Source organism: Urocitellus parryii, chromosome 2 (genome assembly GCF_045843805.1).
Source record: "Urocitellus parryii isolate mUroPar1 chromosome 2, mUroPar1.hap1, whole genome shotgun sequence".
NCBI classification, from domain to species: Eukaryota; Metazoa; Chordata; class Mammalia; order Rodentia; family Sciuridae; genus Urocitellus; species Urocitellus parryii.
In genome coordinates, this window is record NC_135532.1 from 169640859 (window position 1) to 169667643 (window position 26785).

Below are 26785 nucleotides of genomic sequence, written 5' to 3' on the forward strand. Positions count from 1 at the left end.
TGGAGCCTCTCATAACTGAACCCAGTCCTACAATATGGCCCATTAAAATTTTCCATATCTTACATGAAGTGCTATAAAAATGTGACTCTATACCATGGTTTCTCAATCTGCTACCTCTAAGTCCCTCTAAATGGAAATTCTGAGCCACCTCTGACACCATCATAACAAGATGGGATTTAAATTTAGTTGAATCCATTCTGTGTCTCTGTTCTTTTAGAAACTATCCCAGACAGTCTCTACAGGATGCGGCTTCTTGAGACGCAAGGACCACCCACCTTACACATCCACAAAGAAGAAGGTAGAATTGGAGATGGCGACACCACGGCTTCCATTGTGTTATTAATGGTTCTGTAGGCATGTGTCTCCACCGCAGGGTGTAAACTGCACCAAAGGGAAGTTCTCACCAAGGGACCCAGACTACTAGCACCATTGTCTCGCCCCTGGAGAGAAGGCAGAGTCATGGTGCCACATAGCTGCTGTTTGGTCCTCTTGGCATTTGCCTGGTACTCCTCTGCCTATGGGCCCGACCAGCGAGCCCAGAAGAAAGGGGACATTATCCTTGGGGGACTCTTCCCTATTCATTTTGGAGTAGCAGCCAAAGATCAAGATCTGAAATCAAGGCCAGAGTCCGTGGAATGCATCAGGTAAGCAAGGAGACAAATCTGGGTCCCTTTCTGGGTGGTTGGAGAAGAACTGAGCTGCACCAGACTCAAAATAACTTGAGTCTCTATTTTCTCTGGTTATCTTTCGAAAGCCTGTTGGCCTCTCCCTTTTTAATCTCTAAAGATTTTTTTTTTTTTTTTGCTAAAGATAAAAATGTCAAGTATATTGAGTAGAAAAATCGATGGCCTGTTAAAGCCCAGTCATTTGGTAACCAGGTCATAAGGTTCACCTGGTGACGCTACTTGATGACAGTGTCGCTTAATGGAAGACCTAAATTCCCCACTGACCTTACATGCCCCAATGGGTCAGTGAGACCTGAGTATGGGCTGCCTCGGCTCTTTTTGTTGTTGTTATTATTTTCATAAAGGAATTCAGAGTTGAAATAAACTTCAGTACTCAGCAAGGCCCAGGCACCTTCAAAATGCATTTTGGAACAATTCCTACTAGAAAGTCTTTCTCATTAGCAGACAAACTCCACCTCCACCTCCACCCCCATCCCACCCACTCTTGGCCCACACCCTACTCCTGCTACCTCAGATGGAGCAGCGCAGAATACATCCAACTCTCTGCAGACTCCCTGCCATTTGAAGACAACAAATATGTCCCATCAAATCTTTTCTTCTCCAGATCAAATACCCTCAGTTTGTTCATTAATTCTCCTGTGACATAATTTCTAGACCCCTCATCATTCCAGTTCCCTCCATCTGATACTCCCTAATTTATCCTGACCATTCTGGAACATGTTATTCAGCAGTAGGCAACTCTTAGCAGTAGGGTCTGACTCTGCAGAGTAAATGTGACTGCACGTATCACCTCCTTAATTAGTCCATCAGGCCCCATGACCTTGCTCCAAGCTTTGACCCAGCTTCTCGGAGACAGCAGCACTTCCTCTCTGAGACTGCAACTTCTGGAAGGGATTCAGCCCTTCTCCTGATCTTCCTGATAGCTGGAAAATTAAAATGAAAACCAGCAAAACTGGATTTTTGTTCATGCTCTAATGAGAACTAGTATATTAAAGAATGTTTTCACATTTTTGTTATAAATGCAGAAAAATTGAGTGCAGAATTTCACTGATGTTGATTGTTTCCGTTACATGACCCATGTGGACAGTGGTCCATTTGCCACTAATGGATAGACCTAAGATCAAGCAAGAAGCTTGCCCTGAAGTCATATATTTTTAAAGTACATTAATAAAAGATAGCACTGTTTTTCTATAACAAAAATTTTTTAATATCTCTTAATAATTTGGCAGATTTAAAACAAATTAATTGAACAAATAAATGAAGGAAACATAAAGAAAGGGACAAAGAGAAAATGTCACGTTAAAAGTCAGACCATGAACTTTGGGAGCCTGAATGCTAAAGTGAGCTACTGTGGATTAGATTTCTCCAGTCACTGAGTTGAGTCATGAAACCCACTATGTAAAGGGAGAAGCTGCCGTGTTCTGAGGCTTTTTCTTTGAACTTGGTGCACTGTGTCGGCACATTAATCAGCCCTAACTCTGAACCTAGTCCAGGGACAGTGAAAGCTGTGTCACCAACCCTATTTCTCTTTGTTATGCTTAATTTTTACTTAAAATAATCTTCTTTGAAAAGTAGCGCACACACATTTTTTAACAGAAAGTATAAATAAGTCAAAAGTGCATAATATTAAAGCTCATTGTTCACCACCCAGAAGGTTCACTGTTTCTCTATAGCCTTTATATGTTAGCTGTTTGTTTACAGAAGTACCATCATCTCTCCTTGCCCTTTGATCTCCAAGAACAGCACAGTCTAAATTGGTGACTCTGCAAAACTGAGCTTATTTTTAGGTTCCCACATATTAATATTCTAATCTATTTATATTTTCCCTGGTCCTTTATCTTTTTAAATCTATGTGTTACTTTCTTCTCTCTCTCTCTCTCTCTCTCTCTCTCTCTCTCTCTCTCTCTCTCTCTCTCGGCAGTTCTAGAGCCTCATGCATGCTAGGTAAGCACTTTCAGTTAGCTACCCACCCCAACCTAGCCCTTTATTTAATGCTATTTTGAGACAGTTTTCTCTAAGTTGCTGAGGCTGGCCTCAAGCTCATAATTCTCCTGTCTCAGCCTCCCAACAACTAGGATCACAGGTATGTGCCACCACACCCTGACCAAGTCTATGTATTTACTTTTATTAACGTACCTCACATTAACTATTACAAATTCTTTGCTAGAGGAAGCAGATATGAATTGTTCAATGGACTACTAATACAATTTTTATCATTATTTCTCCTAACTCTGTGGGAATGCCATTCTGAGAATTTTACCAAATTATCTCACATCATCATCTTCACAACCACCAAGGGACAAGTGTCTTCCCCGTTTTACAGAGAGGACCTTGAGTCTCAAAGGGCACAATACCAAAGCCTAACAGAGCCATGATTCAAACCCAGCTCTGCCCAGTCCTTATGCTAACACAGGTGGACAGAAATCCTCTCATTTTCTTCCATTTCTTTCTTCCAGGTACAATTTCCGTGGGTTTCGCTGGTTACAAGCTATGATATTTGCCATAGAGGAGATCAACAGCAGCCCGGCTCTTCTTCCCAACATGACTCTGGGTTACAGGATATTCGACACTTGCAATACCGTTTCTAAGGCCTTAGAGGCCACCCTGAGTTTTGTCGCCCAGAACAAAATCGATTCTTTGAACCTCGATGAGTTCTGCAACTGCTCGGAGCACATCCCTTCGACTATTGCTGTGGTGGGAGCAACTGGCTCAGGCGTCTCCACAGCGGTGGCCAATCTGCTGGGGCTCTTCTACATTCCCCAGGTACTGACACTTTCTTAGATGGAACTAGGGGCAGAGGCAAGAGAAGTAGGCGTAGAAAGGAGATGCTCTGACAGTGTCTATACACTTAGCTATTTTCCTGCAGTTAGCTATTTTCCTACCAGAGACTAGCTTAACATTGACCAAAAAAAAAAAAAAAAAATCTGCAATCATTCAGAGTGCTGTACCATGACCATTGGGGACTTTAGAGACCCTAATGTCAACCTTCACTACTCTTCCAAAATTATTTTAAATGTACCTTGTAAGTATGCAATTTGGGTTTTTTTTTTCCAGTGTTCAATTATTTATTTTCAAGTCCATTTTTTTTTTTTTTTTGGTATATGACCTTTCTTCTGTTCTTTTTTACTAAAAGGAACAAGTCTATACAATGTATATCTCAACTTTCAAACCTAAAACATCTGTCCCTGGTCCTGTTCCCTCCAAGTCTCTACTTCTCTACTCTTTGGTTGAAAGTTTCATTCAGAGGGAAGCATAGCATGTTTTCTCACAAAACAGAAATTTAATCATTGTTTTGCACATGTCAGATATGGAGACCATTCTAATCATTCAACAGATATTTGTGGATCTTATATGAACAACTGCTAGTCCCTGTGCAATTCCCTGCAGGAATTCAGCCTCGGTGGACACATGGTTGCATTTTTTTAAATAGCTTTATTTTGTTTATTTATTTATATGTGGTGCTGAGAATGGAACCCAGTGTCTCACACATGCTAGGCAAGAGCTCTACCACTGAGCCACATCCTCAGCCCAATATGGTTACATTTTTGAATACTAACAGTTCACTGAAACAAACACTTTAATAAACATTTCTTCAAAGTTACATTGTCCACCCTCAAAAAAGTAACAGCAAACTCTAAATGTCATCTTATTACCTGATTCCCCCTCCATAAAACTATAGATCAAACCTCTCTTAAACATCTATAGATCTATGACATCACTTTAAAATAATGAAAAGTTGGAAACAACCTAAATGTTTGTAAAAATCACTTCAATTATGATATACCCTTCATATGAAATTTTACATCAAATTATAAATCACACTTTAAATTTATCTTTCCAATGTTTAATATTTAAAATTTGTATCTTAAATGTATCTTTGATAAATTCATATTTCTCTGCTGGAGGACTCTGCTTCTGTGGCGATAGCTATTATACCTTTATATGCATGTGACATGACAGAAAGCCTTGTCATATTTACCAAATCCTTACTTCAGGGAATTAAAGGTGTTCCCCAAGGGGAAGCCCTGGCTTTGTAACTTTTGTGCCAAAATGGTCTGACAAAGTCCACAAATGTGTTGGGCATAAATATTCAGCATTAATACTATTGACACACTATTCAGCATTAATTTAAACACATGGTTAAGTAAGTTGTCACCCAGAACAAGATGTAACTGCCGTCAAATAAAGAAAGAACTTGAAGGGAAGGGCTCTGATTCCACTTTGTTTAAATGAAAGATAAGGAGAAGTTGGATTTGAATTATAAGAGAACTGAGAAATTTGTATTTGTTATCAATCAAACCAGTATAAGGTTTTCTACCAAGGGGGTTCTCTGCCATGTCTGTGACTTAGAGTTGCTTGGCTGGGTCCACCCCTAGATGTGGTTTAATTGAGCTGAAACACAACCTGACACGTGGAGCTTCCAAAGCTCCCAGCTGATTCCAGTCTACAGTGGGGCCAGGAACCTCTGCAGCAGAGTGGGGTCAGGCGCCCCGTAGCATTTCTTATGCCTGTCACGCCACCAAGTGGATGGAGCAAGCAGAACAGCTAGAAGAGATTATGGTTGCAACAGTTTTTTTGAATCATTCATGAAATTCCCTCTTGGGAAAAAAGTTCTATGTGTTTTTAAGGGGTTTTTTTTCCCTTGTGGGGGAATAGCAAAGTCAGATATTATAAATACTTTCTCAAAGAGAACACATCCTTGAGGAATATTTTGATTTTTAATTTGTATCCTTTGAATACCCTTTTGGGTCCATTTTCCAAAAGAAAATTAAGAGGCAAGCAATAATGGATGAACTTACAAAGTGGTAAGTTTGAGATTTGCAAACTAAATTTAGAAGCCTGTCATTTGAGTCTGCAAACAGAGCTCTCGAAAACAATGCCATCTAAATCACCTACCTCGTGAATTTCTGTGGTACCATAGGAGGGGCTTATTCTGACAAAAGAAAAAAAAATACTGATTTCACATTATAGCTTCTGAATTCAAAGCTCTTATCAGAAAAATCATACTTGCCCTTTAGGAAAGTTGGTCTGGTTCTTTCTTATATCAACCCTTTTTATGTTTTCAAAGTCAAATCAAAACTATTTATTGATTTAAAAAGAAACATATTAGAAATTTTTATATAAAAACATTGAACATAGAAAATAATTGTTTTAATTGATGGGAAATATTAAAAAGTCTTTCTCAACTTGTTAAGTAGGAAGTTTTAAAACTCCCTATAAATCCAGAGAACAAGAGATATTAACACTATCTCATCCCCTAGAAGAAATTTCATTAAGGACAAAAATGTTTTATTGTTCAGAAGAAATGGGCCAATGAATGACATGTTGCTCCCTAACTGGTGTGCCTTAATGACAGAGTGCCGCATGTGGAATTAAGCCTGCTTGTCAAAGATGTGGCCCTTCTCAAACTTTGGGGTGGCTAGGGGAAGTCTGGGGCTCTTCCATTTACCTTACCTTCTATGCTATGATATGGGGGTGGGGGAAGCTGGGGAGCCCTGTGCTGGCTAACAGTACTTGGACACTTCGTGATCTCTTCACATCAAAGGCAAGACTTTCTGAACTCCTTGGTGGTGTATGCCCATGTTCAGATGCAGAACTGCTTCTATCTTAGAGAGTGGGGAGCTTCTCCAGGGTCCTTTCCAGCCTCTATCGGTTGTGGAGACTCACATCAGAAGCCTGCCAGTGGGCTTCCCCATCACCCGCGACGGAGCGAACGAAAGGGCTCTGGAAGGCAATGGAACCAGTGATAACTAGGAGAGGGAAAGAGGCTCTCCTGATGCCACTTAAGGGTGCTCATCATTGTTACTGTGATACATGGGGACTGAGCTTAATTAGCCTAATTAATCAAACCTAAAAAACAAATCGTTTTTAGAAATTATTGCAGTTGTGGTTACTTTTATCTAAAACACTTGGGGCAGGGGGTAAGAGGAGGGAGGAGGGGAAATAGCTGGAGGATAGGAAGAGGAAAACTGGGCAGAATGGAAAAAAGGAACCACCTAGAGCTACTCTAAAGAGCCTTCACTTATAACCCATAGAAAACCTGATTCTTCCAGAGGTGGGTTGTGGACAAAGTCGTCCTCACAGTGGGAGGAAGCTATAGTGTTCAGATCAGAAGATGTGGGTACATGGGTATGTTATAACCAGGGAGGAACACAGAGAGGAGGTTAGAAGAAATATGAAATAGTGCAGAAAGACTCTCTTTGAAAATATTAGCACAGGCTGGCTGTTGTAGCACACTCCTATTACCCCAGCAACTCTGGAGTCTGAGGCTGGAGAGTTGCAAGTTAGAGGCCAGTCTTAGCAACTTCATCAAGACCCTGTCTCAAAACAAAATTAATAAATAAAAATGACTGGGGATGGTAGAGTGGTAGTAAATCACCCCTGGGTTCAATCCCCACTACCCATCCCCCTGCAAAAAAAAGAATAGTACATCCTTATTATTGTTGGATTGATTCTATGACTGGACCTATTTTTGAAGGTAGCACTGTGAAGAATCACCCACTAGGAATCAGGAAGCTCCTGGATGGACTCACAGGTGCTTGGGTGATCACACTGGAGTGGAACGGATTCTGGTTTTTCTCACCCTTTTATCCTGTCCACAGTGAATAGCAAGATTAAGGTGTACTCAAAAAACAACACCCGAGACAGCCTTTTGGCTCAGCTAGCACCTCAACCCACTCCCTCACTCATTCTGAGTTCTTGGTTCTTTTCCAGGTCAGCTACGCCTCCTCCAGCAGACTCCTCAGCAACAAGAATCAGTTCAAGTCCTTCCTCCGGACCATCCCCAATGATGAACACCAGGCCACCGCTATGGCAGACATAATCGAGTATTTCCGCTGGAACTGGGTGGGCACGATCGCAGCTGATGATGACTATGGCCGGCCAGGGATCGAGAAGTTCCGAGAAGAAGCTGAGGAGAGGGACATCTGCATTGACTTCAGTGAGCTCATCTCCCAGTACTCTGATGAGGAAGAGATCCAGCAGGTGGTGGAGGTGATCCAGAATTCCACAGCCAAGGTCATTGTCGTCTTCTCCAGCGGCCCAGACCTGGAGCCCCTCATCAAGGAGATCGTCCGGCGCAACATCACAGGCAGGATCTGGCTGGCCAGCGAAGCCTGGGCCAGCTCCTCCTTGATCGCCATGCCTGAGTACTTCCACGTGGTGGGAGGCACCATTGGATTCGCTCTGAAGGCTGGGCAGATCCCAGGGTTCCGGGAATTCCTGCAGAAAGTCCATCCCAGGAAGTCTGTCCACAATGGTTTTGCCAAGGAGTTTTGGGAAGAAACATTTAACTGCCACCTCCAAGAAGGTGCTAAAGGACCTTTACCCATGGACACCTTCCTGAGAGGTCATGAGGAGGGTGGCAGCAGGTTAAGCAACAGCTCCACTGCTTTCCGACCCCTCTGCACAGGGGATGAGAACATCAGCAGTGTGGAGACACCTTACATGGATTACACACACCTTCGAATATCCTACAATGTGTATTTAGCCGTCTACTCCATTGCTCATGCCCTGCAAGATATATACACCTGCTTACCAGGGAGAGGGCTCTTTACCAATGGTTCCTGTGCAGACATCAAGAAGGTTGAGGCTTGGCAGGTAAGTCCTTCATTCAGAGAGCAGTTTGCTGTATAATAAAGCAGAACCGTGCTGATCCAGACAAGAAAGACAAGAGTTACTTCAAAAATGCAATATCTAAATGAGGCTACTGGAGGGTGCTTTGGATTCAAAGTGTCTTTTTAGATATCTGAGCAACTGACTTTTGCAAAATTGGTAGTGATTAACTTGGTTAACTGTTTGAAGCCATGACTTCAACTCTTCATTAGTCCATTGATACAGAATGCCTAAAGTATGGCCCCTAAAAGTTTTCAACCAGATTTAGTACTGTGTGGAGTGTTTTTTTTGTAATGCCTAAATTAAAGATTCTGCTCCTTTACCAGGATTCGCTGAATGCCTATTACATCCTGCTACATTACATATTGTAAGAGCTATAAAATGAGATTTATGTGCTCAGACACAACTTTGGCCATCTATTGCAGCCTGTACTGGACCACCCTCCAGCCACATAAGCATGCACGAGACACAGAAAACTCTTTTTAAATAGATTAGATGGTGAATGTTTCAAAAAGAAACACTGAAGTAGTTACAGATAGATATCAGAACCTACAGATAGATATCATAAATTAAGCCTAGTTCCTACACTTATAGTTTAGACTTGTTTTGCATTTTTTAATTATACATAAGAAAGACAATATGTTTTTCATTTAGTAGAACATCTGAAGAAAATAGTCTAGTCTGATATATCCTACTAGCTGCTCATATCTTGCATATGAACCTTGTTCTTTCAATCAGATTCTGTTTTACCCTCCCTTGTATATTTTCCTCAGTTCCAAACTAACCCATCAGAGAGAGTGCATAACTGTGGGTAGGGTGAAGTTTCCTTAATTTGAGACGAATGACCTAGCCCCCAACTTCAGCTCCATCCAGCACCCTCTTTTTGAGCTGTATGATCTTAGGCAAGACTCTGCTCTAAGTCACAACCTCTTCCTTTATAAAATGAATCTAGGGTCTGGCCTACTGTCCATCTATGAGTCTTCCAAAAAATGAAATGAGATGATGTATGTGAAAGTAATTTGTAAACTTTCAAGCTCTAAACAGAGGTGTGATTATCATAGTAATATGATAAACCCTGCTCCTAAATTAAGCAATCAAGAAAAAAATGATAACCTGAACAGCTTTGTACCAGCTTTGAACCCAGCCATCATAGACCCTTCAGGAAAGGTACCAAGAAACAAGGAGTGGACATACTCGATGAAGAGATTCCCACGTGGTGATAAGGAGTGACTGTCTGGGCTGATAGAGTGCACCAAGACCTGCAAGTGCTCAGCTCTTCTTGTGTAGAAAAATCTCCCTCAAACATCATTGCTGGCCAAAGTTTTTAACCTCAAAATTTCCTTCTCTGCTCTGAACTTCTACTCCAGTAGATACAGGAGCTCGAATAAAGGTCAAAGATTAAAATGACTTTCAGAACCATGATGCTAAGGCATGGCGTTGAAAGTAGGAGGGGTAAAGTGACAATCTCTGGCTGGTGAATACTACTGTCTTTCCATTCTTCATTTCCATGTCCCATACAAGGACGACCCCAGCTCTTGGAAAGACTGAGAGAGCAGGGTGGAATGGAAGGGAAAGGAGGCTTCCAGTGGGGAATGGCCTTTCAATGACTCTTCTCCCAGATAAGAAGTTAAGATTCAGATGTGCAAGGCCAGAACTTGGGCCTATGAGAAAACAAAAAAGAAAAAGAAAGCAAAAAACAAGGGCGTTTGACTATAGTCAAGATTAGAACTTTCAGTTGTAATAGAAAACCAGACCAAACAGGCTTGAGCAAAACATACACACACACAGAAAAAAAAAAAAGAGAGAGAGAGGAAGTGTAGGGGTTCCTGTTGCTGAAAATCTCAGAAGCATTCCAGGCAGGTACTGCTAACTGCTTCATCTCCATCTCGTTGTTCCTTTGTCTCCAGAGCTAGCTGTTTTCAGCCTCTACAGCAGCTCTGAGCCAAAACCCCTTGCTACTAAGGATCTCCTTACTTCCCAACACCTCCTTTGAAAGCCCCAGAAATCATGTTGACTAACCACTCCTGGGACACATTTCCATTCCTGATGCTGAGTCTTCTCAAACTACAGAGACTGAGCAAGAGTAAGGGCAGAGTGGATCCCAAAAAGGAAATTCGGATGCTATTACCAAAAGGAAGAGGAAGTAGAAGCAATGCAGATGAAACTTAAATGCCAAAACACACAACTCACCTGATCCTTGTCCAGATAAACATGTGTTCTGGCTCAGGCATGCTCTGATACAATTCACACAGAAGAAGAGATGAATTGAAAAATGGGATCAGAGCTCTAGGGAGGAATAATATCCGGGCATTGGTCCCAGGGTCCTGTGTGCTTGTTGTAGGTCTCCTTTGAGCCGCAATAACCCAAGCTGTCAGGTGAGCATTCCAGATTTTAAGACCTCAGCCATGTCTCTGTTCATCAGATGGACCAGCAGTACACTGTCATCATTAAGAGCTTGATGGAAACCTGTCACCTGCACAATCTAACCTAAATATCTCAGCCTATAATCCTGCACCTGCCTTCTCTCAAATCTTCCCTCAGCGGCCAACCTGCCTGGCATCTCCCTACAAACCATTTATCCATTTTGGACACATCTTCTCATTGGTTTTTGGCATAGCATCTTTGCTTAAGTCACAGGCACACCTGGAGGGTCATCACTTTCTGTCTCCACCAGCGTTGTCCACCACAAGCTTTTTTTAAAAATTTTTCTGGAAGTCTTTTCAAATCAGACTCCCACACCTATACTCTCTGGTCATTCTTTATTCATCATTTTGTTCTGTTTTCATGCCCAGCTTAGACTTCTCCAGTGGTGGATTTCTAGTCTCCTGTCTTTGGCTACGTTCAGTTGATGCTTAGAGTGTGTGCAAATAGGCGATCTCATTTATGCTCATGAGACATACAGTTCCACTTTGAAATCCTTTAGAGGAAATACCCTCAGAGGCCACAAGATGGGAATATGACCACATAAAAGAGGATGTGACCTTCTAGTCATGTGCATGCCTTGTGTATTCCCTCTTCTTTCAGATCTGTGTCTTTCTCGGTATTTAGGTTGGTTATGAGCCTTCCGGTCTTTTGTTTCCTTTCTCTTCCTTCATTTATTCATTTTTTTCCCATATTATCCCACAAATCAAATAACTTTGAAGTATATTATTTTGAATTATGATCTCAGGTAAACATTTATGTTTCTTTTTAAATAGAACTATCAGTCCCTTCTTCTAAAGTTGTAAAAGCAAAAGAATGGTTCCTCTGAAGGGAATATCTAACTTATTTTTTAATTTACATTGATTTTTTTTCTTGGGTCAGTAATGACCAATTTAAAGAGTCTCTATCATTGTTCTTAAGGATAAAATGATTTTCCTCTCCATCTTCCCTGTTATGTGAATTAAAGGCAAAATATTATGCAGTAAATAAAGTGCTTAAATACAAAGCTTGCAAGTCAACATATCAAAAAAATATTAAAGATACTTATAGGAATGACGTAAGGACAGGACTTAATAAACAAATCATTGGTTCCAATGGATGAGACATAAATTTTGACTACCACATATTTTATAGTCATGTGATTTCATTTACATACCTGCTATGAGGATGAACACTGCAATACCTCAGGTTAGGATCTGCAATAAGGAAGAAAATGTAAAACATTATGCAAAGCCAGATCTAGTCACACAAGTCCCAGGGGGCTTCCTTTTCTGGATGAGATGTCTGCATTTCTACCTTTTGGCTTCTGCCTGTCCTTTATCTCCCTGCTGCACTCTAAAACTAGACTTGCCATGTGTCCTTGGTCACCTCTCAGTGGCAAGTATCTGAAAGTCAACCTTGTTATCAGTCCCTGCCTACTGCTGAATATGAGCTCCCCCAAAGAAGTCATATTTCAATTTTCTAAATTACCTTTCCATACCTCCTTTAAAAAAAAACCAGATTTATTGAAATATAATTTAGATGCCATATAATTTACTCATTTAAATTATTAAATTCCATGTTTTTACATATTCATAGAGTTGTGCAGTCATGACTACAGCCCCCTTTAGAATCACATCATAAAGAAACCTCAGACCTTTATCACTCCCTAGTGTCTCCTCCCATACTTCCTTCTCTAAATAATCACTAATCCACCTTATGGACATCTCTGAACACTTTACATAAATGAAATGGTACAACCTATGGTCTTTTGTGACTCCTGTAGCCTAATACTGTATTTTGAAGGCTCATCAATATTGTAGCATGCATCTGTACTTTGGATGCACGCCAAATAGTATCCCATTTAATGCCTTTTCATCTGTTCATTCATCCAATTGGTAGACATTTGGATTGTTTCACTTTGGGTTGTTATAAATAATGTTGCCCTGAACATTGGTGTACAAGTGTTTGTATGGACATATATTTTGATTTCTGCTTAGTACATTCATAAGGGTGAAATTGAGTTGAATAGTAACTCTGTATTCTAGTTTTTGAGAAACTGCAAGACATTTTTCCAAAGTGGCTACATGTTTAAATCCCCACCAGCAGTTTCTAGACTGCTTCTAGATGTTCTCATCAACACTTTTTATTCTCTGACCCTATACTATTTTGACGTGAAATCTAGACTTTTTGCCTTGGCCTCTCTTTACTTCTCTACTATATTTCCCCTTATTCTCCACCACATATGCAGTTTTAGAGAAACTGGTCTCTGCTGCCCCCATTACATGTCATGTTTATTCCTGAAATGATACCTTTGCCTACACTTGTTCCCCTGTTTTTAACACCCTACTTCCCCCTACCTTTGCCAGTGCAAATCCCTACCATGCTTCAAGTCCATGTTGGCCATTTCAGCTCTGTTGAATCTCTATTCTCTCTGATTTTCTCTGTACTTAGCCCTTAACCATGTTTTATCTTGCTGTTTCATTAAACATTTATCTTATATTTTATCACCTTAATCCACATATGAACTTGCTGAGGACTGGATGACAATGTATTCTATTTCTGCAGCATGGTTTAGAACACATAGTGGATATTGTATAAATAATTGGTTGATTGATTCCAACAGTATCCAGAAAAAGAAAACGCTGGTCCTAGTTTTTAAGAACTGGTTTAAATGTGTGGTAGAACTGAAGAAAGAGACAGGCAGATCCAAGATTGCACAGAGTGCATTTTATTGGGGAGTTACTGACAGAAGCATAGTCTTAGATGGTAGTGAGACCAGTGGGTCCCTACAATTTGGATCCAGAGGAGGGCATTTATATAATGGTCAGGACAAAAGTGACCTCATCCAAGCTGGAATGTACCTGGTTTATCTCTAGCTAATGTCAAAGACATTAAACACATTCCTGGCATTGACAGTGCCAAGGTCCAGGTTTTAAAGCTCTTCATACCACTCTAATGGTTTGTCTACTTATAATAGCTGAGAAACTATGTGGGGAAAACAGATAAGGGTTTCTTAGGAACAATCATGGCAGTTATGACACAAGATGGCTGCAGTCAGTCAAGCTGAAACCCTATGGTATACAAGTCCAGTCTTGTATGTACAATGGGTTTCTTCGTGCAAACTTGGAATCTTTAAGAAAATGATTTTAACTGGTTTCTTCTTTCAAGTTAGAAATATGGTGGCAATCCATTCTAAGCCAACAGAAATGCAGAAAGCTTATAACCAGAGGGTTTTTTTGAGTCATCTGTCTAATATGACCAATGTAATAGATAATCGTCTAATTATGAAATAATATGGTTCCAGCTCCCCTCCCCTCACCTACCCCAATGTCTGGAGCGTTCCATCAGAGAGACTAGTAGACAGTAAAAACGAGAGAGGCAACCTGTTGCCTGGCATGTTAAGAACCAAGAAACCTGAACAGGAAGAAAGAAATCTATGCTAACTACTCAAGCTTTTACTAGTATATATTGTATTAGAGGGGGTTCTCCAGAGAAACAGAACCAACAGGATATGTGTATAAATATATGAGAGGGAACTTTTTAGGAACAAGCTCATGTAATCATGGCAGCTGAGGAATCCTATGGCAGGCAGTTTGTAGGCTGAGGACCCTGGGATGCTGGGAGCATGGTTCAGTCCAATACTTCAGGCCTCAGAACCAGGGAAGCTGAGGGTGTCCCTCTCAGCTTGAAGCAGAAAGCCTGAGAACATGGAAAAGATGCTGCTGGGGTGTAAATCCTGGGGTCCAGAGGCCAGAGAGCTTGGGACTCCAAGGCAGGAGGTGAGTGTATGTGCTCTCTTGGGGAGAAACACCAACTCACCTTCCGTGTTTGTTCCCCTGCGACCCCACAGATTGTATGGTGCCCACTCACTCTTAAGAGGGTGGATTCTCCCACCTTGTCTATTCAGACTCACCCACAAACCTCCTCTAGAAACACATTCACACTCCTTAAGAATCTTTACCAGATTTATAGGTATTCCTTAATCCTATTAAGTTAAAACCTAAAATAAACCCTCACATATATGTCTGTTCCATCAAGTAGGAGTGATGCTTTTTAAAATGTTAATGGGAAAATATTACTGACCTCTGACAAATCTTTGTCATGGACACTGAGTAATTTCTATTGAAGATAGAAATCCCAGCTAAATCTAAATCCCAGCTCTAGCCTTACTAGCTGCATGACTTCTGCAAGTTTCTTGAGCTTTCTTTGCCTCAGTCTCATCATCTCTGAGGCTGGTGCCTATTGAATTGTGAAGAATAAGGGAGAGAGTGTATATAAAGCATTAGTCCAGTGCTGGCACATGGGATGTGTAAATAAGAGGTAGTTCCCTGCCTCTCCACTCTTCTCATCTCCCATCACACACATCAGAGTGAAGACAGAGTTAGCATGGCATGTGGAAGGGACAGTGGAAATGCATGATGAGCATAAAGACATCAAAGGTATATGAGACCCAAGTATGGAGGGCTTGGGGACCACCTGGAAAACTTTAAAGCATATTTCATCTGAGTCATGGAAGGTCCCCATCAGGAAATGAGAGGAGCGTTATTATGGCTTGGAGAAGAATGGATGGGCCCTATCAGAAAGGACCCAGAGTAGGTGGAAGGAGTGAGGCTCTGAGAGTTGCAGGAGGGAACAGCATTAAAGAGCAGAGAGCCACATGTTCCCCTGAAGGGAGGAAGGATGTGGCCAGACACAGACATGTAGGAGGAGAGAAAGGGATGTACACACAAGTTCGGGAGGAGGTCAGCTCAATCAAAGTGCAAGGAGGAAAAGGAAGGGGAGGTGGAGGGCTAAGGAAGGGGCATGTGTGGGACTCCTCCTCTCTGCAGAGTGCTTTAAGGACTCAGTAAAAATGAAGGCAGAAGTAGGACTGATGACCAGAGGGAGAACATGAATAACAAGACTTTTGTGGGATTCATCCTCCATCTTTTCTGAGAATGACTCTGTAGCTCTAGATGCAGAAACAAGGGCACAAGGAGTGAGAAAGTCCCCTCCCAACAGACCTGGAACAAAAGTCAGGACAGCCAGGGGGCAGTGAGGACACTGAAGGAACCACAAACGGCAGTGCAGTGAGGTGGCCAGGGCTGTGCCTGGAGCACACAGTCTCCTCCCACCGACTCTGCCCCCAAACACTTCTTTGAGTTGCTGATATACAAATTCAGATGACTCCTTTTCTCTAACCTTCCTTACTACAAATAAATGTTTAGTTAAAAATAGTCAATGTAGAAATAAATTGTTTAGAAGTAGTGTTGGGCTGGGGTCGTGGCTCAACGGTAGAGCGCTCATCTAGCACGTGCGAGGCCCTGGGTTCGATCCTCAGCACCACATAAAAATAAATAAATATTGTGCCCATCTACAAATAAAAAAAATGAAGAAGAAGAGTCATCATCATCATCTCTGGAGTGGAGTGGCACATGCAGGGTGTTCCTGAGGCTCTGGCTGGGTAGCTAGGTTTGTCATGGTTTGTCACACCCATCAGGTAACTGTGAATAACGTGCTGGGCTGGGTCTCATTACACAGCTGAGGAAATGGGCTCAGAGCAGGAGAATGATAGACTCCTGAGGTGCAGCAGAATTGAGCACCCCTACATCATGGCCTAGACCTTGTCTTCCACAGACTTCATACCACAGTGACACAGGTCAGGTTTTGTAGGAAAGATAGGAAACTGGGTGTCCACTGCCTCCTCCTGACCTATATCACAGCCACAGCAGGACAGGGCCAGGAGCCCACTAATGCTACTATACGGTAGAGCAATTGAGAACACAGGCTTGTGATCTTGGACAACTACTTAAATTTTCTGTGCCTCAGTTTCCCAATGGATAAAGGGAGGATAATCTTAGTATTTGTTGTGAAAAGTATATTAAATAAAAAATACAAATTACTTAGAATCATGCCTCAAATATAGTAAAATGTCAAGTATTTAAAATGATTAGCATATGTTAATAATCATTATGATGACTTTTTCTGCAAAGACTTTGTAACCCATTTTTTTAAAGTATATAAATTCTGGTATCTGCCATGATGGTCAATAGTGATGGCCAAGGCTCCCCCCTACAGCCTCATTTCTTGCTTTCCTCCACCCACTCTGTGACTTTGGGCAGCAAGACTCTACCACAGAAACAAGACCATAGCAAAAGAGGGTGCACAGAGTTGGAGCCCTTAGGCATCCCTCCTCTCCTTTCCCAGTGCTCTTCTCAGATGACGCAAGGAAGGGTCTCTGGCTACAAATCCTGCCCCTCCCAGGATACCTCAGGGTGATGGTGCACCTTCAGAAGCTTTGAGATAAGTCCTTTGAGATAGGCCAGGTGAGATGTATCCTTTTCTCCTTCTGATCTTCAAGAAGGTGTTTCTTGCTGGGTGCAGTGGTGCTCACCTATAATCCCAGTGGCTAGGGCAGCTAAGGCAGGAGGATCACAAGTTCAAAGCCAACCTCAGCAACTTAGCGAAATCCTAAGCAACTAAGCAAGACCCTGTCTCAAAATTTAAAAATAAAATAAAAGGCTGGGGATGTGACTCAGTGGTTAAGCACCTCTGAGTTCAAGTCCTGGTAGGTAGGTAGGTAGGTAGGTTGGTAGGAATGGAGGAAGGGAGGGAGGGGGAGAGTCTTCTGCCCATGGCTGCTACTGGCACGTACAGGTACCTCAAGGAACATTAGAAAAATTCACCTCTTCCTTAAGTCATGTCCATTCCATTTTGTTGGAATGACACAGTTTACTGACCTTCTTGAGTACACAACTTACATAACCAGATGTGGCACCCTTGAGGCTCATATTCATTCAGCTCTGTTATTCTTTAGGTCCTGAAGCACCTACGGCATCTGAACTTTACCAACAACATGGGGGAGCAGGTGACTTTCGACGAGTGTGGTGACCTGGTAGGGAACTATTCCATCATCAACTGGCACCTCTCCCCAGAGGATGGCTCCATCATGTTTAAGGAAGTTGGGTATTACAACGTCTACGCCAAGAAGGGAGAAAGACTCTTCATCAACGAGGAGAAGATTCTGTGGAGTGGGTTCTCCAGGGAGGTGCGTGCTGTCCATCAGAACACCAGGGGCCACCACTGTGGGCAGGAAACTGTCCTTGGGCTTCACCCCTGGACTTCCAGAATTGAGCCCTTTCTATAACTCACTAACTCCACGTGTCTAGGGCTCCTGTGAACTCCAGGAGAAGCCTTAGAACCTGAGTCCTGTGTCTTCTTACTATATTCAAATAATTTTACTTTGTATAGATATGACTCCCTGGCTAGTAATAAAGTCTCCCTGCCTAAAACTTTCCCCAACCTAAGCAAAATATTTAAGCAAATGTAAACATCTTTCAAGTCAGTGGCTCTCAACTGGGATCAAAGGGGAAATCCTACTTACCCTGGGTAGGGGAGATAAGTCTGAGAGTGGAAAGGGTTGCTTTTTAGACTGTCACAATGACCAGGAAGTATGAAAGGCCGTCAGCACTTGGGGTCCAGGGATGCTCTTCAGCGTGAGTGGGACAATCTTGCATGTAGCAAAGATTTAACTCCTACCCTAACTACCAGCATCTGCCACTGAGACAGCCAAGCCCAGGACAGAGCTGGATGCTTCAGGATGAGGCATTTGCTGTTATCACTATTGAAAGTTCACACAGAGGTGGTTTTCTGTCCTCCATATAGCTTAGTACTGACCCATAAGTCAAAATAACCATTTATTCTCCTACCATAAGAGACCTGTGACAAAGAGAAGGATGCCTGTGACTATAGTCAGGCCTCCCTGTCCTGCCTGTCACTGCATCTAGAAGCCTGATCAATAACCATAAGTGTGATGTGCTGAAGTGGTGACCCTTGTTTGCTGGCTGTAGCCTAGAATGTAGCAGGATGCTAAGAACCAGCTTCTCTGCAGGAACCAGACCCTGGGCGGGCACCCTCTTTAACTTTCCTAGGACACCTGGCTGAGAGCCACTGTGTTTCTTTTTGCATTTACCTTTTTGCTGCCATCCTTGGATCACTTCTTACAATATGACCAAAGACTCAACTTCATCTTGTTGCCAGATGCTTCTTAGGTTGACAGGTGTCTGATGAGATGCTGCGATTTCACTGTTTCCCAATGCATAGGAGGGGTTCACGTGTGACAGTGTCCTATAGACAGTGAATCCCACCCACAGTGTGCAGGTCTTCATTAGTTTCTACTCTAGAGGGTGGATATCAATTACAAACATGTCTTGACCTTTTCCAGATGGGGATTTAGGGTTCCAGAGGTTATAATCCTCTGCCCGCTAATTATACCCTTGTCTACATTGTCACACATTTCAACTGACTGAAGTCTAAACTTATTGTTCCATTACCTGTTCACCCTGTTGGGTTATTCTTTCATCCCCATTAATGCATGTAATTGATTATCTCTAATTGGTGCCTGTCTCATTTACCTTCTTGCATGAAAGCTATTTCCTATATAGTTCTCTATAATCTTAATGTTCCTGACCAAACTATGTGCGTCATGGGCTTAAACATTAGTGAATGAATAACACAGGGAATCCTCACACATTCAGTCATTTATGTTCCTGAATAGTTGCTAGAATTATAAAGTAACTCTAATAGAAACAATACCTCAAAGCTAACATATAACATGCACCCAACAAATCTTAAGAGTCTAATCTACTCTCTCTTTTCTGAAAATTTTGGTGGGAATGACCAAAAAGTGCTATGTATATTTAACTATAAATTACATATTAATAACTTCCTTATATAGCTTATAAATTTGTTATTGAGAGCAAATGAGATCAAGGGATCAATGATGTAGAAGCATAGTTTAAACTGAATTATGCTATATACATACAAAGTCATATTTATTTAGCATTATCATTTCTTCCTTTGGTTTTTTTGATATGTTTTGTTTGTCTGTCTGTAGTGCTAGGGGTCAAATCCAGGGCCTCAGCCATGCTAATCATTGCTACCACTGAGCTACTCCTCCAGTGCTCCAGCCCTCTAGTATCATATCTTTAAAAAAAAATGCTCTCAATTTATTTACAAATGTAGCACTGTAGAGCTAAGTCTTTAAAGACCCTTATCTCCAATCCTTCAATTTGAAGTTGATGACACTGAGGTTCAGTTATGCAAAGGTGACTTCCCAGGCCCAATGGAGGGTGTAAGGACCAGAACTAGACCCTAGGGCCTAGGTGCTCTGTCCTCTACACTCTTCTGTCAATTATTCTTCCCTTGCTTTGCTGCAACAAATAAGAATTAAAATAGACATCTTCATTCGGGGCTTGGAGGTCAGATGAGCTTTCTTGGCCAGAATTGGACAGGTATCTTTAATAAGTCTTTGGGGAGACCTAGAGATCCTGGATGGCTTTTTGAACAATGGATCTTTCCAGTGGCCACTTCCGCCTACTCTGATGGTGATAAGATTTCTCTTTGACTGACAGATGTTGTAGGATGAAATAAGAGGACTCAGAGGCGACATTCTTCTAATCCTTAACTAGTATAAAACAGGGTTTATTATGGTGAAAAGTGCAGACTTTGACAACTGACCTGGGTATGAATTCAGCTTTCCAATAGGGTCACAATGTGACCTTCAGACTGTTCATTAACCACATGAAGAAGAGAAAAGAGGCGTGGCTAAAAAGGCTGCTAGGGGTCCCTGATTTCTGCACTTCCCTCTTTCTTTAATCATAGAACTCTGGGACTCATGACTGCCCAGAATAAAGATGGTATTTTCCAGCTTCCTTTTTTTCTAAGTGTGGCTGTGGAATAAGATCTAAGTGGCAGTGTTGTGCCTTGGCTTCTGGGAATCTTCTTTGAGAAACTGCTTGCAAGTGTCCTTTGCTCTCTTCTGCATCCTTTCCTCTATCTTGCCTCCTAGAACCATCTTACACCCTGCCACCATCAAGGAACATGAGGCAAATGCCTAGGGTAACAGAAAAACAAGGCAGAAAGAGTCTGGGTCTCCAACACTGTGAGTGCCCTGTTACTCTGGACCACAACCCTAGACACTTACGTAAGAGAGAAATGCACTTCAACTTTATGGAGTCATTTTATTATTTGGAGATTTTGGAACTCACAGTCTAACATAAATCAAAACAGAAAGCTACTAAACTCATTTCATGAGGCTGATATTATCTCAAGGCCCCAAACCGACAAGAGCAGTATAAGCAAGGACAATGATAGGCCAATCTTGTTGAATAAGATGCAATCTTATTAACTATAAATGCTCATATCGTAAATAAAATCTCAGCAAACTTAGAGCAGCAGTGCACGAAATATATAATCATAATGATCCAGTAGAGTTGGCAATGGAATGTACAGGAATATAATGTTAGCCAAATACTACAAATTTCATAACTGTAGCTTATTACATTAACAAAATAAAGGATTGCTTACATTTGTGTGCACCAAAAATCCTGAAGGCTTTTAATTCCCATAACCTGAATGCACGACTCTTTTTCAGCAGACTCTGCTGCAGGTTAATGGAACAACTTTGCCCACAGACTCAGAGCAGCAGAAAAGTCTTGAGAATTTACAGTTCCCTACAATGAGCCTAAACCAGTCCATAGTGTGGAAGTATGAAGCCCCCTAGCCCCTCCTCAGGTCAGGACCATCTGAGGCAGAGCCCACCATCCAGGGGCCCCTCTTAGAGCACAAGCTACCTTCTGAGGGACTTGGCTCATCCTCCACCCCTTCTACATCCTACATCCCTCATTCTTGCCTGTTTCCAGTGGAAGGACTTCTTTTTACAAATCACTTGTACACAAATCCTCAACTCACAGTCTGCTTCCAAAGATAATCTAAAATAATCAATGTGTGAGAGGCACCTACAATTTTTTTTTCCTACTGTTCTTATCTGGTTTTGTTTCCAGGATTATTATATTTGCTTTACAAGAATAAATTAGAAAACATTCCTTTATTTTTTTCCATTCTCTGATAGTTTGTATAAAATTAGATTGATCTCTTCCTTACAAGTTTGATTTTTTGTTTGCCTGTAATGGACACAGGATGCTGATGTCCTCTGGGGAATTAATGTACAGCAGACGCAGGAGCAAAGGGCAGAGAGAAGCAGAGTTGGATGTAGGTTATTGTCCCCTTTCTGGCTTTTGCTTTGGACAGTAGACACTAAAAATGCCTAACTAAAAGTAAGCCAAACATAAACCAGTCATGATGGAAGAAAGCAAGGATCATGTTTCACTAATCAGATACTGTGTACCTGAAGTCCATTAAGAAAATATAATAAAACAAAATCCATCATCATTATCTGAAAGTAATGGAGCCCTGTAGCTTTCTGTTGGTTAGTTAGTTGCCTGAGACAGCTCTCTGATCCACTTACTTTGGATTCTTCTATGCCTGTCCTGATTGCCACACTGGACTGTAGCAAGGATCTCAGAAATCACCCTGGAAAGAAGCAGAATTGTAAGACACTGCAAAGTTCAGAGTCTCACTTTCAAACAAATTTCCACTTGTCTCTATATCCCTCAACCTTGTGACTAAGCCTCTGTGTGTAAGTCACTATCCCTGTATCTTTTAGTTTGTCTCAAGCTTTTACATCCCTGGAGAAGAAACAGGATTCACTCCCTTTCACAGCTAACAAGACCAAGGACCACTGGACCTACCTCTGCCTGGAAAGGACCGGAAGTCTGCTACACTGGTCCTTGTGCCCAAACTCCTCCCCCCTTGCATGTGTCCAAGGAGCTGTGGGACTGACCTCCTGACCCCACTGCTATAGCCACTCAGTTTGTGCTCTCTACCCTCCAGGTGCCCTTCTCCAACTGCAGCAGAGACTGCCTGGCAGGGACCAGGAAAGGGATCATTGAGGGGGAGCCCACCTGCTGCTTTGAGTGTGTGGAGTGTGCGGACGGGGAGTACAGCGATGAGACAGGTAAAGGCACAGCCCCTCGTGGAGACTGTGAAGGGCTCCATCCACTTCAGGGGCCTGGAGTCAGCAAAGCCCATGGAAGGGCAGGGTGGAGATGGTGCTTAGCACAGTTTTCAGTGTTGCACTGTGCTTGGCAGAGGGGGAAGAGAAAAGGAACCTCAGATGTCCTTTTAATTCCATAGGAACTGTCAAATACTTCTGTGACATGTCTTTCACTCACTTTGAAACTGCACTCCAACATTCTTCCCTTTTCTTGGAATTCAGTACCCTGAAATAGAAAGCACCATCTGCTCCAGGCTCCAGAGTTAATTGGCCATGACAAGTTGCCACTGGTGCCTGGTGCTGTGTTTGTCTTCTTTATGTTTTTCCTGTGCCTCAAGTTCTCTTAAAGTGGGGGTAACAATTAAGTCTGTCTTATAGAGTCTTGAGAATTAAACAGATTAATATTGGTAAGGCACATGCAAGTTCTAGGTAAATGTTTGCTAAATACATCTTTGATTAGCATATTAAAAGCACTTTATAAATATTAACTACACTGTTATTACTGTTATTATTCAATCCTCAACACACAAAATGGGCTTATCATTAGTTTCATAGTACAGATGAAGGAACTGAGGCTCAGAGAGGTTGATGAGCTGGTAAATGGCCTGGCCAGGATCCTATCCAGATCTCTAACTACAAAATCCATGCTCCCTTCACTGCCCCAAACTGCACACTACCTGACACATATCAAGATTTAGCAAATCTTTGTTGCTTGAATAAATCTGCAGCCTCCCTCATTGGAAATCCATGGATGTGGATGGAGAAAGGGAAACACAGGCCATATTCATAGAATGCTCTGCCCTGATCTAAAAGAATGTCTGCTCTGACATGTCCAAAGAGTCCATACACATATGCAAAATAAACCAAGATGAATGTGAGTTCATAGATGTGTTAATCTACTTCATCATAGTCACCATTTTACAGTCTGTACATATCCCACAACATTGTGTTTCATACCTCAAGTGTGCACAATAAAATTTATTTTAAAAATAAACAAATCAGGCTGAATTGAGTTGCACTGTGCACAGCTGATGGACCATGCTAGACCTTTGGCATGCAGGGCCATCTCTACTCCAAACCATCAGCAGATACCATGAAAAGAAACAAGTGCCCCCCCACACACACACAAAGGAAAAGCAAAACAACTAACAGAGCAGTCAAAGGTTCATAGTTTTTTGTTCTGCTTTAGGATTTTTGTGGCTGATTGGTTAGTACTGGCGATTAAACTTTACCACTGAGTTACATCCTCAGTCCTTTTTATTTTTATTTTTTTATTTTGAAACAGGGTCTTGCTAAGTTTCTGAGGCTAGCCTAAAACTTGCAATCCTCCTGCCTCTGCCTCCCCAGTCTCTGGAATTACAGCCATGGGCCACTGTGCCTGGCTAGTACATAGTTTTTGATAGTGTAAAAATCACAATGATTTTATCAATGAAGAAAGTATACAGTGACCAAATCAAATAACCTGTGTGCTCTCACCGCCACATATACTCACAGATGTTGGTCTATGCCACACGGTAGCTAACCGCCCACTGGGACATTTTACAGATGCCAGTGCCTGTATCAAGTGCCCGGATGACTTCTGGTCCAACGAGAACCACACTTCCTGCATCGCCAAGGAGATTGAGTTTCTGTCGTGGACTGAGCCCTTCGGGATCGCGCTCACCCTCTTTGCGGTGCTGGGCATTTTCCTGACAGCCTTCGTGCTGGGTGTCTTCATCAAGTTCCGCAACACGCCCATCGTGAAGGCCACCAACCGAGAGCTCTCCTACCTCCTCCTCTTCTCCCTGCTCTGCTGCTTCTCCAGCTCCCTGTTCTTCATCGGAGAGCCCCAGGACTGGACGTGCCGCCTGCGCCAGCCGGCTTTTGGCATCAGCTTCGTGCTCTGCATCTCGTGCATCCTGGTGAAAACCAACCGCGTCCTCCTGGTGTTTGAAGCCAAGATCCCCACCAGCTTCCACCGCAAGTGGTGGGGGCTCAACCTGCAGTTCCTGCTGGTTTTCCTCTGCACCTTCATGCAGATCGTCATCTGTGTGATCTGGCTCTACACGGCGCCCCCCTCCAGCTACCGCAACCACGAGCTGGAGGATGAGATCATCTTCATCACGTGCCACGAGGGCTCGCTCATGGCGCTGGGCTTCCTGATTGGCTACACCTGTCTCCTGGCTGCCATCTGCTTCTTCTTCGCATTCAAGTCCCGGAAGCTGCCGGAGAACTTCAACGAGGCCAAGTTCATTACCTTCAGCATGCTCATCTTCTTCATCGTCTGGATCTCCTTCATTCCAGCCTATGCCAGCACCTACGGCAAGTTTGTCTCTGCCGTGGAGGTGATCGCCATCCTGGCGGCCAGCTTCGGCTTGCTGGCCTGCATCTTCTTCAACAAGGTCTACATCATCCTCTTCAAGCCCTCGCGGAACACCATCGAGGAGGTGCGCTGCAGCACCGCTGCGCACGCTTTCAAGGTGGCAGCCCGGGCCACGTTGCGCCGCAGCAATGTCTCCCGAAAGCGGTCCAACAGCCTCGGGGGCTCTACGGGATCCCTCCCCTCCTCCTCCATCAGCAGCAAGAGCAACAGCGAAGACCCCTTCCCGCAGCCCGAGAGGCAGAAGCAGCAGCAGCAGCAGCCGCTGGCCCTGACCCAGCAAGAGCAGCAGCAGCAGCAGCAGCAGCAGCAGCCCTTGACCCTCCAGCCACAGCAGCAGCAGTCGCAGCAGCAGCCCAGATGCAAGCAGAAGGTCATCTTCGGCAGTGGCACCGTCACCTTCTCCCTGAGCTTTGACGAACCTCAGAAGAATGCCATGGCTCACAGGAATTCCACGCATCAAAACTCCCTGGAGGCCCAGAGAAGCAGCGATGCCCTGACCAGACACCAGGCACTGCTCCCGCTGCAGGGTGGGGAGACAGACTCAGAGCTGACCACCCAGGAAACAGGCCTGCAAGGGCCCATGGCCGGGGCCCACCAGCCAGAGATGGAGGATCCGGAAGAGATGTCCCCAGCACTTGTTGTGTCCAGTTCACGGAGCTTCGTCATCAGTGGGGGAGGCAGCACGGTCACGGAAAACATACTGCATTCCTAGAAAGGAAGAAGGCCTGGCCAGGAAGAATAGAGAGAGGTTTCTTGGAATCGCAGGGATGAGGAATCACCGCACACTCCTTTCCTTTGAGGAAAATGGGACAATAGACGCATCAAACACCCCAACTTAGTCGCCCTGCTTTAAATAGCAGTCAATGGGCTATTGATCCCTTTACAATTAAAAAAGAAAGAAAGGAAGGAAGGAAGGGCCGTGTATTCTGTGATTGTGTTTGTCAGAATGTTATGTCATGGCCAGATCTGCTGTCATTCCCATCTGAAGTCTCTTCCACTGCTATATCTCACCCAACAGCTCAGAGATGAAACCAAGGCTTTAAGCTACCCACCTACACCTTCTTTAAAAGAAAAGAAAAGTGGGGGGATGGGGTGGTGGCTCAGCGGTGGAGCGCTAGCCTAGAACAGGCGAGGCCCTGGGTTCCATCCTCAGCACCACATAAAAATTAATTAATTAACTAAAGATATTGTGTCCAAATACAACTAAAAAATAAATATTAAAAGAAAAGTGGTGTGTGTGTGTGTGTGTGTGTGTAGAAATGCCTGCCCTGTAAATCATGGACAGCCATGACCTGAATCATGGTCCAGAGGAAGAAAAGTATGCAGACTGACAGGCCGTCCAGTTTGCCAACTGGAGTTAAGAGTCTGAAAGACATCATGTCGCCAGAACTGCCCGACACCTTGACAATGGAAAGAATTTAAAATGTTCAAAAACATCAGAGGGATGTGCCCCCTCTTATTTATGAAAACCATAAGATGTGAGTTTCTTGGCCTTGGTCTCCTACCTGCTGCTGCTCTTGGGTGACATCTAGAAAATCTGCATCCCTTCTGTAGCAATATGTCTGGTTTTTTTTCCAGAACATGATAGTGATGTCACATTTATATTCCAGGATCACAAGAATCACCTCCGATTGTTGGGAAGGGACTGTGTAAAGTCAATGAGCTGTATGTATCTGTTATTAATATTGTTGTATCTAGCTTTATCCTTACAAAAATGCTTCTGTTGTAATGGTCCGTGGACAATATAAACTGAAAAATTGTTGCAGTCTGGTTTCTACACAGCAGTGTTATTGAGCTCCATTTTCCTTTCCCATCCCACCACCCTCACTCCCATGAGCAGAGCCC

The 26785-nt window shown here is 42.9% G+C and overlaps 1 protein-coding gene across 2 annotated transcripts; it reads left to right on the forward strand.

The window, feature by feature from the left end:
• Positions 1 to 459: 459 nt before the first annotated feature.
• On the forward strand, positions 460 to 25652 carry Casr (calcium sensing receptor). 2 transcript variants are annotated; one of them, XM_026395658.2, is made up of 6 exons: positions 460 to 644; positions 3143 to 3449; positions 7401 to 8285; positions 17500 to 17739; positions 22395 to 22539; positions 24124 to 25652. In XM_026395658.2, exons 1-6 carry the CDS (start codon positions 460 to 462, stop codon positions 25650 to 25652), a joined length of 3291 nt encoding a protein of 1096 aa, XP_026251443.1. The 2 variants fall into 2 exon arrangements, with proteins under 2 accessions (XP_026251443.1, XP_026251453.1); XM_026395668.2 differs by having other exon boundaries at positions 17500 to 17730; positions 22416 to 22539.
• Positions 25653 to 26785: the final 1133 nt, after the last annotated feature.

Excerpts from the sequence above, each read along its gene's own strand:
- Casr (XM_026395658.2), top strand. The coding sequence starts at position 460 with ATGGTGCCACATAGCTGCTGTTTGGTCCTCTTGGCATTTGCCTGGTAC. Across the intron at positions 645-3,142 it reads GAGTCCGTGGAATGCATCAG|GTACAATTTCCGTGGGTTTC; the intron begins GTAAGCAAGGAG and ends TCTTTCTTCCAG. Across the intron at positions 17,740-22,394 it reads TCTCCAGGGAGGTGCGTGCT|TTTGTGCTCTCTACCCTCCA; the intron begins GTCCATCAGAAC and ends ATAGCCACTCAG.